At 45.6% G+C, this 14,614-nt stretch overlaps 1 protein-coding gene across 1 annotated transcript in view; it reads right to left on the reverse strand.

Moving 5' to 3' along the window:
- Positions 1-3,521: 3,521 nt before the first annotated feature.
- The window catches only part of palmdb (palmdelphin b), a gene marked incomplete at both ends in the record, with an annotated part of 11,758 nt that continues 665 nt past the window's right edge, over positions 3,522-14,614 (reverse strand). Inside the window, 6 exons of the mRNA XM_083995232.1 lie at positions 3,522-4,552; positions 5,448-5,549; positions 6,323-6,347; positions 9,127-9,241; positions 10,380-10,510; positions 10,877-10,957. Coding sequence (XP_083851358.1) covers positions 3,522-4,552; positions 5,448-5,549; positions 6,323-6,347; positions 9,127-9,241; positions 10,380-10,510; positions 10,877-10,957 — 1,485 coding nt within the window. The remainder of the gene's footprint in view (positions 4,553-5,447; positions 5,550-6,322; positions 6,348-9,126; positions 9,242-10,379; positions 10,511-10,876; positions 10,958-14,614) is intronic.

The raw sequence follows: 14,614 nt of genomic DNA on the forward strand, positions 1-14,614 counted from the left end.
TCAATGACGGAAAATATCCGGTTAACGCGACCCCTGTACCTGAGTGAAACATTTATTTAAATTATTTGATTCATGATGAAACAATAATCAGTTAAACCACTGACTGAACTCAGGTCAGCTCACACAGGACGATGAGGATGATAAACTCTCTGTTGTGTGTTTCACACACTGTGTTGTGTGATTCACCATCGACCTGTGAGTGTGTCTGAGCTGCTGAGGCGTTACCATGGTGACGGAGAAGGAGCAGCAGCAGGACGATGGAGGAAAAAACTAAACAAAAACCAAAAAAAAACACACAACGCCGCTCAGAAAGAAACACACACACACACACACACACACACACACACACACACACACACACACACACACACACACACACACACACACACACACCTGCCCACCGACACCGAGGGCAACAACTCCCATGATCCTTCACTGGTGTTTTGACAACGAGACGATAAAACAATAAAATTAACTTTTATTGTCTCAGTGAAAAGTGAATCAGCAGCTGTGCCCCCCCCCCCCCCCCTCCTGTTGCTCTGTTGCTAGGTTACGCTGCTGAAGTGACAACGTGTTCTTGTTTCCTCCACGTCTGTCAAACACCACAGAAGAAGAGAGGGACCAAGGACAGAGAGGAAGAGGAGGAGGAGGAAGAAGAGGAGGTGTGATTCTCTTCATCAGCAGATTAATGTTCTAATATGGAAATTCAGCTTGAATATAAATTATAATATATAATATTACATTTTACAGCGGTGAGTCAGAGCTGCGACTCGTTGCAACATTAAAACCAACACATCTTCATCATCATCATCGTCTTCATCATGTTTAATCTCGGTCAGTTCTCACACAGCTCACTTACAGTTACAGTTACAGTTACAGTTACAGTTACAGTTACATAAACAAAATAAATCCCATTTCATTCATGTTTCTAAGTTGTAACAAAAACCTGTTAAATATAAAATAAATACTATTTCATGAAGCTGTTACATCACATTCATATTAATTCAGTCTATAAGTCATTAATAAAGCTTTAATTTATCTACTATTGATTAATGTATTGGTAAAACCTCTGTATCATGTTCATTAGTAACTAATCCATCAAAGTGAGTCCATGTTGTAGTGACGCTGGTCGACCAGCAGGAGGCAGCAGAGCTCTGAGCCTGAAGGGGCCGTCTGCACAGATACTCATCCATCCTCATCGGTCCTTATTGATCCTTATTGATCTTCATCGATCCTTATTGATCCTTATTGATCCTCATTGATCCTCAGCAGTGTTGGGGAGACTTTAACTCCATGTAGTTGAACTACAACCTGCTGTAACCTGCTGGTAGTTAAACTATATTCAGATTTTGTGCTGCATCAAGTATTTCAACTACTTTTTGGGTCATTTTTTGTAGTTTAACTTCTCAATTTACAAACTACAGTCTTGGACAATAACATGAACCAGAACCAGGTGTCTAATAGAAACTGTGAGAGATGCTCACGTGTCGTGTCAACAAGTGTATCTGGTGTTAGAGCCTCTGAAGTCCCTGTCCTGGTTTTAAACATCGTTGTTCTAGACTCAGCGATCTAGAACATGTCGACCTCTTGTTGACTGGTTTACAAGTTACAAGTTTACTACGTTTCTCCAGGGGTAGAAATGTAGGGTGAATTCCAATTCCTATCTTAAACCTCAATCTCAAAAATGCACACTCCCGTGAAGAGCTCGTGCTGTCCTGATTCTCAGAGTGTTAAGCTGAGGGAAGTTTAAGGGCTGTAGAGCCTTGGGGAACAAGGGCTACCCAGAATGCAGTGTTTTCATTGTTAATAGAGATATAAATCATTATAAAAGTATTATCTAAATTTAGGTCCATTTATGGATTATTAGGGCCACGGGGCAAGCGCACCGTAACAATTTTGCATTGAAGTCAATGGGACGGGCATATACTGCTCAGGCATACTTTCACCTAGAGACTCCATTTAAACTTTAAACAGTAGACACAAGTCTTGTGTATTGGCGTATTACTCCACGTTTTGATAGGTCATATCGTTTTTGATCAATCCCTGATCAATGACCATGATCATTTTTTGAGAAATTATGAGATTATAATGGGTGTGTATTGGACGGAATGTTCGTGTCAGAGCGTGTGACATCATCGGTTAGAGTGGGAGAGAACCTCTCTTTCCACACTCCTCCTGGACACAATTTACACTCTACACACATGATTTTTTCCAAATTTGTAGACAAACTTGTTCTGTCTCTCACCATGTGCTCAAAATATCAGAGAGACTTACAGAATTTAAACTCGGAGCCTCTGAGTGCGGCCACGTCTGTCTCTGCTCCTCATTGACTCCAATACAAATATTTTCTGAGAGAAGCAGAACGGCCTGATGTTTTAAAACTGCCAGCGTCTCCAAAATATTTACTGTAGAAACACCAAATCGTACCACATTTTTCAGGAAGTCCTTACAGCACTGTTGATCTGATGTTGTTGGTTTTGGACTTGCCCTAGGGGAGGATCGAACCCGCGGTCTCCCGCACCGCAGGCGACTCTGCTAACCGTTTCGCCAGGAGGTTGACAACCACTTGGCAAATGGGTTAGCACGTCTTTTATGGGTGAGTGAGTTTACTTCAGGTACCGCTAACCGCCACAACCTGTCACTTCTCCTGACTGGTACCTTGTGACTGTGGCTCACCCACGGACCTCCATTACAGGTAAAATGTTATGTAATCTCTCCGCAGAGTTATCTAACATTATAATGGTAATAAACAAATGCGCTAAATTGCGCTAATGTGTTCCCTAGTCTGAAGACGTATCTGCATTTAAGGGCTGTCCCATTTCTAAAGGGTCCATAAACTGTAAACTGTTTTCTTGTCTGTAACAACATCTATTGCACGTCTGTCCGTCCTGGGTGATGATCCCTCCTCTGTTGCTCACCCTGAGCTTTCTCCTGGTTTTCCCTGTTAAAAGGGTTTTCCATGGAGTTTTTCCTCAGTGGATGTGAGGGTCTAAGGACAGAGGATGTTGTTATGATGCCATGTGAAGCCCTTTGAGACAAACTGGTGGTAAAAACGGGCTATACTAATAAAATTGCATTGCCTTGCCTTGCCTAAATCACAGAACAGCCCTTAATACCTGGTTTGGAGGCTACTGAGACTAAGAGTTGAGCTTGAGGGTTCAGATAGGAATTGGAATTCACCCGTAGTTTGTTCAAACTGTTGCCAGGATCAACTACATGGAGGTTTACAGAGGAGCTTCCTCAAGGGGAGCATACATCAGTCCGACTGCCCAAAAGTCCGGCGGCTCATTTCTCCGACTACCCATTCTACAGTGTTAAGGTTAGGTTTAGGGTAAGGTTGAGGGTTAGGGCTACTTAAGTCGGAGAAGTGGGAGGTCGGACTAATGGACGCAAAAATAAAGAAATGTATGGTCGGAGAAATGGGTAGTCGGACAGACGTCATGCGCCCCTTCTTCAACACACTGGTCTTCATTGATCTCCATTGGTCTCCATTGATCCGTATTGATCTGTATTGATCCGTCTCATCTGGCGGTCGAGCAGAGCTTCATCTCCGCCCCGCCCCTCCCGCTCCGGGTCTTGTGTGTGAACGTTGGTCTGAGCAGCTGGTCCAGATCTAGATCTAGATCTAGATCCAGGTCCAGGTCCTGGTCCTGGTTCTGGTCCCGGGGCCGTCGCACCGTGGCTCTGCCGACCGGCGGCCTGAACACTCTGCTCCTGTAGCCGTGAGGGTGAAACGCCACAGGCTCCGCCCCCTCGCCACCTTCATCACCTTCACCTTCATCATCATCATCATCACTGTTGCCGATGACGACCAGCTCGGCCTGGACGTCCTGCTCGTCCTCGTCCTCGGCGTTCTCGTAGCCCATGAAGATCATGGTGACGGGCTGCGACTCGTCGTCCAGGCTCAGCGACGAGGCCACGCCCCCTGACGGCGAGCGTCCCGTGACATCATCATCATCACCACGGTTACGGTTACTAGGGCTCTTCTTCACTGGAGGGTTGTGGGTATCGACGGTTTTGTAGAGCGGCTGTGTGGCGGCCGGCAGACCCCCCGGCCGCGCCGTCACCGACACCAGCGCCGCCGTAGTCGAACTCACGGGGGTCGAAGTCACTCGCCGCTCGCTCCGGGCCGGACTGAGGGAGGCTGAGGGGGGCGGAGCTACAGCTACAGAGGGGGGCGGGGCCAGCTGGTTCTCTGTGGGGGCGGGGCTTAGCAGTGTGGGCGTGGGCCTCCCGCTAGGCGTCCGTGTGTTTCCCGTGTAGGCGACGGAGTAAACGGGCGCGTGTAGCTGCAGCGGGTCGGTGGCCTGACGCAGCAGCTCGTCCACCTGCAGCGGCGTCATCGCTTCACCGTTACGAACGCCGTTGCCAACGCCAACGCCGCTGCTACCACCGCCGCTGCTGCCGAGCTCGTACACAGACTTGCGACCGTCGTCGTACACCTTCAGGCCCCGCCCCTCCACCGTCTCCGGGGTGATGGCGGCGGCGGAGACGACCTGAGTCCGACCGGTCCTCTTGTCCAGCTCCACGCTGATCTCCATCGCAAAGGTCGCTGCAACAGAGGTCACGGTGAGGTCACAGTGATGTCACAGTGATGTCACAGTGAGGTCAGAGCCTCATGATCAATAATAACCAATAATACATGTGTCAATATATTTTCATTGGTCAGATTCTGTTCAATAAAAACCTTAAAGGGATAGTTCACCCAAAGTTGAAATGTCCCTCATGATCTCCTCCCCCTCATGTGGACTAAGGGCTGGGAGAAGTTTCAGAGTCCTCCGTGGCTTCTCTGAGTTACAGGGGGTCTCGGCGTAGCAGTGCATGTCCATATGACGGTTGCAAATGGATACCAACTGTCTTGGTAACAAAAAGACACACCAAAAAACATCCAGATACCTCCATGCTGCTCGTATGTAATGTCCCTCTTGTATTGAAGCCCCGACATGAGAAATTGTCCTGAAAAAAATTAAATAAGCTCCTGCTTCCCGGTTTGTCCAAATTTGACGAACCGGGAAGAGGAGCTTCAAGAAGCTTCCGCTACAAAACAAGCTTGAAATATAGACTTATTTAATTTTTTTCGGAACAATTTCTCATGTCGGGGCTTCAATACAAGAGGGACATTACATACGAGCAGCATGGAGGTATCTGGATGTTTTTTGGTGTGTCTTTTTGTTATGAAGACAGTTGGTATCCATTTGCAACCGTCATATGGACATGCACTGCTACGCCGAGACCCCCTGTAACTCAGAGAAGCCACGGAGGACTCTGAAACTTCTCCCAGCCCTTAGTCCTAATTTCAATTTTGGGTAAACTATCCCTTTAAACTTATGAATCGTCGTTAATTATTGATTATTATTGATGATGTCATCGCTCAAACTATTGATCTATTGATGAATTTATAGAAAATCTATCAGTGAATTATCTCAGCAGTGACCTCATCCCTCTACCTCTCTTTGGCTCCTCCCCCTCCGCCTGACGGACAGGCGGCGTCCTCACAGAGGTGCATGATGGGAGATCCAGGAGAGGAGACGTCACGGGATGCGTCACGTCTGAGGAGGAAATATGAAATATCAATAAAACACAACAAAAGACCAGAGAAGATCGTTAAATATGTTAATGAGGAACATGGAGGTTAATTAACATGAGACGACGACAGACGCTCGTTAAGCTCGTTAAGCCTCATCGTTAGCCTAGCTTAGCATAAAGACTGGAAGCAGAGGGAAACTGTTAGCCTAAGCTCAGCCTACACTCAGTCTGTAGCGCCTCATGATGTAACAATGCAATACATTTTCACCTCATGATGTAATAACGCCACATTTGTAATAATCTGCCACATTTTGTAATAAAATTCTTGAACGCAATATGTAATAAAATAATACATTTTGAAATAAGTTGTTAGATAATGCAACAAATTATTACAAAATGCGGGAGTTTTATGAAATAAAAAGTAATAATTCGGTGCATTATGTAACATCTTATTACAAAATGTGTCAAAGTTTATTACATGTTGCGTTCAAGAATAATAATCTGCCATCAATGTGGCAGATTATTATAAAATGCGGCGTTATTACATCATGAGGTGAAAATGTATGACATTGTTACATAATGCGGCGCTACAAACTCAATAATTATTCAATAACGACACAACAGTTAATCATTATAAAATAGTTAATCAAGCATTTGTTACTGTGTAAAACAATTAAGGTTTAAGATGTTTGTACGAATCAAAGTGAGTTATTTAAATCAGTAATATGTTAATACGTTAATATGTTAATGTGTTAACACGTGGACCAATCAGATGGCAGCAGCAGACTGAGTTTACCTGGACGGACGTCGGCGTTGAACTCCTACAGGTGGAGACAGAGGACGACGGTCAGCGGGAAGTCAACGGCACAGCAGGTCGGCGTGTTAGCACCAGCAGCACACACACACACACTGGTTTAACACACACACACACACACACACACACACACACACTGGTTTAACACACACACACACACACACACACACACACACACACACTGTTTAAAACACACACACTGTGTCTTTAAGAGCGAACGCCGGCAGCGAGCAAATCATGCAGATTAGTTCTTGAACACCCACTCAGAGAGAGAGAGAGAGTCATTTAGCTGCCACCGTCACACACACACACACACACACACACACACACACACACACACACACACACACACACACACACACACACACACACACAGCAGCAGCTCCTCTCCTGTTTTACTGTAATTAGTTTGTTAAAAGCTTCACGTTCACACTGATCTCAGACCTGTTAAACATCATTGGAGTTTATTTTAATCAATAATTCAGTGACATCATTTTGAGTTCATTATGATGTCATAGTATCAGCACTTTTTTATTTATTTTATTTCACATTAAAGTTTAAGAAGCAGCTCCCCACAGGTGAACAGGAAGTGGAGGCAGCAGCTCCACCTGTTCCTGTATAAACCATAGATATATATAAGAACTAGATGACTCACCCGCAGCTGTTTCCCAATGACAAAGCGTAGCCAGAACGGCGGCCATCTTGGGACGGGCAACTCTCTCCCTCAGAGCATTAAGCCTATGGTGCATGTTCTGCTATAATGACCATAACTTGCTCAGTTTTTGTCCGATTTCAAAACGGTTTGATTTTTATGAACGTTTATGCAGTTATGATGCAGCATACTTAGAATCACGGATAATTTTAATAATGTATTTTTTTTTGTAAAAGTAACATTATAGTGACATTATGCAAATAGTTAAAGTAATAGCTACATACTGATTTATTTTTCACAGAGTTATGAATCGTTTTTTTAGTGCAGATGAGTGGATCACCTATCTACTGCACTGTAACTGCAGCCAGAGTCAGAGCAAGTTGCCCGTCCTCATATGGCCGACTGTGAGCTACGCCTGCCTGTAGTGCGATCCACCCCCTTGGTATAAACAGCTGCTGCAGCTCTCTGTTGTTTTCTCCTCTGACCTTTGACCTCTGACCTCTGCTCCTCAGCGTCGTCGTCTGTTCTCACTCTGTGCTCAGTGTGTGAACGTGTCAGCATCAGTCAGAGGTGAACGAGGGTCAGTGAACGCATCACAGTCTCACTTCACTCTGATCAGACCTAACCCTAACCACTAACCACAACAGGTGTCGCACCTGTCTGAGTCTGAGACACACACACACACACACACACACACACACACACACACTGAGCTCTGTTAGCAGTATTAGCCCAGTGTTAGCTCAGTGTTAGCCCAGTCTTAGCCCAGCGTTAGCCCAGCCTAAGTATATTTTTAGGCTGTTTTGCCTTTATTTGATAGCACAGTGATATAGACAGGAAAGGGGGAGGCAGAGAGAGGGGGAATGACATGCAGGAAAGGTCTGCCCGACGCGGGGACGCCTGCGTTGAGGACTGTAGCCTCTACATGGGGCGGCCGTCTTAACCACTGCGCCACGCACCGCCCCGTTAGCTCAGTGTTGGCCCAGTATTAGCCCAGCGTTAGCCCAGTATTAGCTCAGCGTTAGCCCAGTCTTAGCCCAGCGTTAGCCCAGTATTAGCCCAGTCTTAGCCCAGCGTTAGCCCAGTCTTAGCCCAGCCCAGTGTTAGCTCAGCGTTAGGCCAGTGTTAGCTCAGCGTTAGGCCAGTGTTAGCCCAGCGTTAGGCCAGTGTTAGCCCAGTGTTGGCCCAGTGTTAGCTCAGTGTTAGGCCAGAGTTGGCCCAGCGTTAGCCCAGCGTTAGGCCAGTGTTAGCTCAGCGTTAGGCCAGTGTTAGCTCAGCGTTAGGCCAGTGTTAGCCCAGCATTAGCCCAGTGTTAGCCCAGTCTTAGCCCAGCGTTAGCCCAGCATTAGCCCAGTGTTAGTTCAGCGTTAGGCCAGTGTTAGCCCAGCGTTAGCCCAGTCTTAGCCCAGTGTTAGCCCAGCGTTAGCCCAGGATTAGCCCAGTATTAGCCCAGTCTTAGCCCAGCATTAGCCCAGCGTTAGCCCAGTGTTAGCCCAGCGTTAGCCCAGTGTTAGCTCAGCGTTAGGCCAGTCTTAGCCCAGCGTTAGCCCAGTGTTAGCTCAGCGTTAGGCCAGTGTTAGCCCAGTATTAGCCCAGTCTTAGCCCAGCGTTAGCCCAGTGTTAGCCCAGTCTTAGCCCAGTGTTAGCCCAGTAGTGGCCCAGTATTAGCCCAGTGTTAGCCCAGTGTTAGCCTAGTCTTAGCCCAGTCTTAGCCCAGTCTTAGCCCAGTGTTAGGCCAGTATTAGCCCAGTCTTAGCCCAGTCTTAGCCCAGTGTTAGGCCAGTATTAGCCCAGTGTTAGCCCAGTCTTCGCCCAGTCTTAGCCCAGTGTTAGGCCAGTGTTAGCCCAGTATTACAGCCCAGTCTTAGCCCAGTGTTAGCCCAGTCTTAGCCCAGTCTTAGCCCAGTGTTAGCCCAGTGTTGGCCCAGTATTAGCTCAGTGTTAGCCCAGTATTACAGCCCAGCCTTAGCCCAGTGTTAGCCCAGTGTTAGCCCAGTGTTGGCCCAGTATTAGCTCAGTGTTAGCCCAGTGTTAGCCCAGTGTTAGCTCAGCGTTAGCCCAGCGTTAGCCCAGTGTTAGCCAAGTAGCCCAGTGTTAGCCCAGTATTAGTATTAGCCCAGCTGAGGGGACTCACCTTGATGATGTCTTCAGGTGTCCTCTCCACCTCCTTCAGCCTCCTCAGCACCAGCTCCTCGTTAGCAGAGATGTTGAGCTCCTGAGTCTCCAGCTCCTCCACCTCCTTCTCTATCCTGCAGAGACGGAGCGCCGTCCGTTACCGTCATGTCATGTTATGTCAGGTAACATTATGCTATCTTATGTTAGGTTACATTACCTAACGTAGCATTATGATGTCATCTTATGTCAGGTAACGCAGTGTTGTGATGTGTTACGTCATGCTTAACGTTACGTAACTTTATGTAATCTTAGGTTACGTTACCTGACAGAACATTGTGAGTTCACGTTATGCCAGGTAACGTACCATTGTATGATTGTATGATATGTTAGGTTATGTAATGTAACTTAAAGTAATGTAACATTATGTTATCTTAGGTTACATTACCTAATGTGATGTTAGCCTCGTAAACCAGCCTCTCCCGGAAATGCATTTCATTTCATTTCATTTCATTTCATTTCACAGGGAGAGTCTGGCCTCATTCCCCCTGTAAGCGTTTGGGGTTGGGGGGCGGGAGCTGGGTGGGAGTAGTAGCGTTGACAGACAACCCCATTCAGCCAATCAGCAAGTTGGTATATCAAACTTTTGCCGAATCCAGTTGGAACAACAGCGAAAACGTCTTTTCCTTCAAGAAACTCAACAAGTGCCGACTCTTGCTCTTGTTTAATTGCTGTAATGGATGGAATTTCAGTAAGAACTTCCCTTGTTGCTGTTTTTAGGCTGCTACTGCTAGATATCATCCGGGGCTTTGCACCAGTCGGTCCCTGATTGGCCAACGTGCTGTGTCAATCACAGAAATCTGAGCGGCGATGCTGATTGGCTCGGCCTTCTGAGGGTTTCAGGCCATGAATGAGGCCAGACTCTCCCTCAGAAATGAAATGAAATGCATTTCCGGATGAGGCTGGTTTATGAGGCTAATGTGATGTCATGTTATGTCAGGAAACGCAACGTTGTGATATGTTATGAAATGTAATGTAATGTAACATTATGTTATGTTAGATTACATTTCCTAACGTAACATTGTGATGTCATTTTATGTCAGGTAGCATCATTCTGGGTAAAGACTGAACATGACCGTTCCTGTTCCTGTGAGCTCAGGTCTTTTTAAACCTGTTGGAGTTGATTTCTGTACTTTATGCTGAAGTTTATCAACATGTATCGTTCCTATCAAATCAATCAATCAATAAGTCAATCAATACAGGTGCTTTAGCTACCTGAGGATGTTGGTCTGCAGCTGGTGTGTCTGCTGCTGCTCGTCTTCAGCCTGCAGCCTCATGGCCTCCAGCTCCTCCTCCGACTGCTGGCTCAGCCCGTCCATCAGCCACTGCTCCCTCAGGGCCTTCTTCTGCTCACACACACACACACACACACACACACACACACACACACACACACACACACACACACACACACACACACACACACACACACACACACACACACACACACACACACACACAGTCAGTCAGGTAACGTGTGTCTGGTCGGTCTCAGTTTAATCTCTCTGCTCTGTAATCAGTATGAGATAAGGATGAGCTCTTCTGTTATGAGCTCAGAGACACTGGGTGTAATGAGAACCTTGGTCCTCGGGGTCGGGGTTGTGTGTGTGTGTGTGTGTGTGTGTTGGGGGGGTTAGGGTTAGGGTTAGGGGGGGGGTGGGGTGGGGCTGCTCTTTATTACAGGAAACTCATCTCATCTGAGCAGCCGGTACCTTGATGTACTGCAGCTTCAGCTTCTCCTCTTCAATCTGCCTCCTCTTCCTGGAGATGTCCTCCTGGATCCTCCTCTTGTCCTGTGATGGGAGAGGGGGGGGGCAGTAATGGGGCGGGGGGGTAATAGAGGGGGGGGGGGGGTAATAGAGAGGGGGGGGGGAGAGAGAGACAAACACATGTTAGCATCATGTGTGTCTGCATTTTACAACATGGAAACTATTCCACCTGTTGTTCTTCTCGCGCCGACTCTTCAACCTTGAGCTGACAGCTGGACACCGACAGGAATAACTGACAACCACGACTACCTGAGTGTATGTGTGTGAGGGTGTGTGTGTGTGTGTGTGTGTGTGTGTGTGTGTGTGTGTGTTTGTGTGTTTGTGTGTGTAGAAGCTTCATTCATGTTGCTGCACTGCAAAAACTCAAAATCTTTCCAAGAATATTTGTCTTATTTCTTGTCAAAATGTCTCATTTCTAGTCAAAACTAATCTCTTTCCACTTAAAATAAGACTCATCACCTAAAAATGAACTTGTTTTTAGATCATTTTCACTTGTTTCAAACTAATTTTCACTTGAAATAAGTAAAAAAATCTGCCAGTGAAATAAAGTTTTTTGTGTTTGTAATAAGAAAGAAAAACTTGCTCCACTATCAGATTTTTCTGCTTATTTCAAGTGAAAATTAGTTTGAAACAAGTGAAAATGATCTAAAAACAAGTTCATTTTTATGTGATGAGTCTTATTTTAAGTAGAATGAGATTTGTTTTGACTAGAAATGACATTTTGACTAGAAATAAGACAAATATTCTTGGTAAGATATTTGAGTTTGTCCTGATGAACTCAGCAGCTCAGTGCAGGGAGTCACACTGGGGGAGTGAAGGTGGAGGAGTGTGTGTGTGTGTCTGTGTGTCTGTGTGTGTGTGTGTGTGTGAGGAGGGGGGGTCAGTGTGTGTGTGTGTCTGTGTGTGTGTGAAGAGGGGGGGTCGGTGTGACAGTGTGAGGTCTAAAAGCAGCAGTGGATCTGGATCAGAGGCTCTAAGCTCCAGTGAAAGGGGATCTCCTCCTGGTGACGACGGTGTATTTATAACTCTGTGATGGTGACGTCAGTCTGCAGGAAAACTACTGCTTTATACTGCTTTATACTGGTTTATACTGGTATATATTGGTATATACAGTTATATAAAGGTTTATACAGCTACTATATACAGGTAGGCTATGTACTGGTACTGTATATACAGATTTATACCATGGTCTGATGCGGTCACAGCGGGTCCCTCTTTTTTTTCTTTTATCGCCGACTAGAGTTATTAAATAGTCCACTCAGCCGCTTATTGTTAAACGTATGATTTTAACAGTAAAAACAACATTAAATCATGAGTGAACGATTTAATATGTATTTATCTCGTAAGTGACCATGGTATAAGCGGGATAATGCCCGACGAGGTGTCCATTATCAGAAATTAATGGACGCCTCCGCGTCGTCCATTAATTTCTGATAATCAGACACCTCGTCGGGCATTATCCCTTACCTATACACCGGTCAGATATATACCGGTATATACAGGTATAAACTGGTATACACAACTAGATAAGGATATTGGTATATACAGGTATATAATACAAGTCATACAATCTACAGGTATACACACACAAATAGATCAGGATATATACAGGTATACACGGGTACATGTAGGTAGATACAACAATATAAGGATATATACAGGTACATACAGATATATAATACAGGACATACAGGTATGTACTGGTACAGATATACAGTGCCTTGCACAAAATGTTGAACAACATGAACCATTTTCCTTCCACTTCAGTTACACGTTACTTTATGTTGGTCTATCACAAAAAGGTGGTTATAATGTGAGAAAATGTGGGAAAGTTCATCAAGAGGTATGAATACTTTTTGCTGTATGGTGCCGTATATACAGGTATATAAAGATAGACTATATACAGACACACAGGTATTAACTAATATAAAACACAGACGTATGGAGGCATCGAGGTGTCAGACTCAGATCCACATGCAGCTCCTCTGGTTCCTCTGCTGCTTCTCACCCACTCTCTTATTATTTCAGTCTCTGCTGCATCAGGACTTCCTCCTCAGAGCTGTGACTCACCGGCTGCTACACACACACACACACACACACACACACACACACACACACACACACACACACACACACACACACACACACACACACACACACACACACACACACACACACACACACACACACACACACACACACACACACACACGCAGCAGCAAGACTCACCTGAGATCCACCTGACACTCACACTGACCCACACACCACACAACAAGACGCTGCTGCAGCTGAAACCAACTCACAGCTCTGAACACCAGGATTACTGAGGAGGAGGAGGAGGAGGAGGAGGAGGAGGAGGAGGAGGAACACCCAGACCAAGATTCACTGCTTTCTTCATTAGTTAAAAGGATAGTTAAACATTTAGTCAAACTGGCCCATCACCATAATCCCTATAGTCATAGCAGTAGGTTCGTTACCTTTAATTGTCGGTGCAAGGCAAGGCAATTTTATTTATATAGCCCGTTTTTTACCACCAGTTTGTCTCAAAGGGCTTTACATCCCATCATAACAACATCCTCTGTCCTTAGACCCTCACATCCACTGAGGAAAAACTCCATAGAAAACCCTTTTAACAGGGAATCGCAAGCTGTTTTTAGAACGGCGGAGCAGAGCCGTGAGCTGCTCAGAGCTACGCTACGGAGGCTCATTATGGGATTTCTTGGTTTCCCTCATCAAACTCATCAAATACACAATCCAACAACTCCACAACGCTCTGGTGGACAAGTTGTGAGCTGCACATTCACCACGCTATGAGATAATAACACAACGTTACCACACAGAGTTGTTTTAGAGGGAAATTCATGCAAAACCACTGATGCACGTTGCCTTCAGGGACAGTTTTTCATCAACAGTCTCTGTATTTCCCTCTAAAACAACTCTGTGTGGTAACGTTGTGTTATTATCTCATAGCGTGGTGAATGTGCAGCTCACAACTTGTCCACCAGAGCGTTGTGGAGTTGTTGGATTGTGTATTTGATGAGTTTGATGATGAGGGAAACCAAGAAATCCCATAATGAGCCTCCGTAGCGTAGCTCTGAGCAGCTCACGGCTCTGCTCCGCCGTTCTAAAAACAGTTTGCACCGACAATTAAAGGTAACGAACCTACTGCTATGACTATAGGGATTATGGCAATGGGACAATTTGCCAAAATGTTGAACTATCCCTTTAACCCTTTAACAGTGGCCTGTCCACATCAACTCATGTGAACATCTGTCTGTCTCTGATGGAAGCAGACAGATGTTATTTAGAAGTTCATTCTTCAGTCTCAGTTCAACTCAGTTCTTTGTTCCTCCATGACGTCATCACCATAAAGAAACTATTCAGTTTGATCTCATCTAGTATCTGCAGCAGTTGTAGTAACTATGAATATGTAAACCAGCTCCACCTCCATCTCCTCCCACCTTCAGCTCCAACACTACAAACCTCCACTTGTTTCCTCCTCAGCTACACACACACAGCAACATGGAGACAAACTGATGAAGAGGAGGAGGAGGAGGAGGAGGAAGAAGCTGTCTATGACCAGGGTTGTTCCTTCACTCCTCCTCCTCTCTACATAGTGAATTCTCTATAGTGACTGTATATTGAGCTCACTGGTAAAAATAAAAACCCCTTTCCAACACG

The sequence above is a fragment of the Trachurus trachurus genome (genome assembly GCF_905171665.1).
Source record: "Trachurus trachurus genome assembly, chromosome: 20".
NCBI lineage: Eukaryota > Metazoa > Chordata > Actinopteri > Carangiformes > Carangidae > Trachurus > Trachurus trachurus.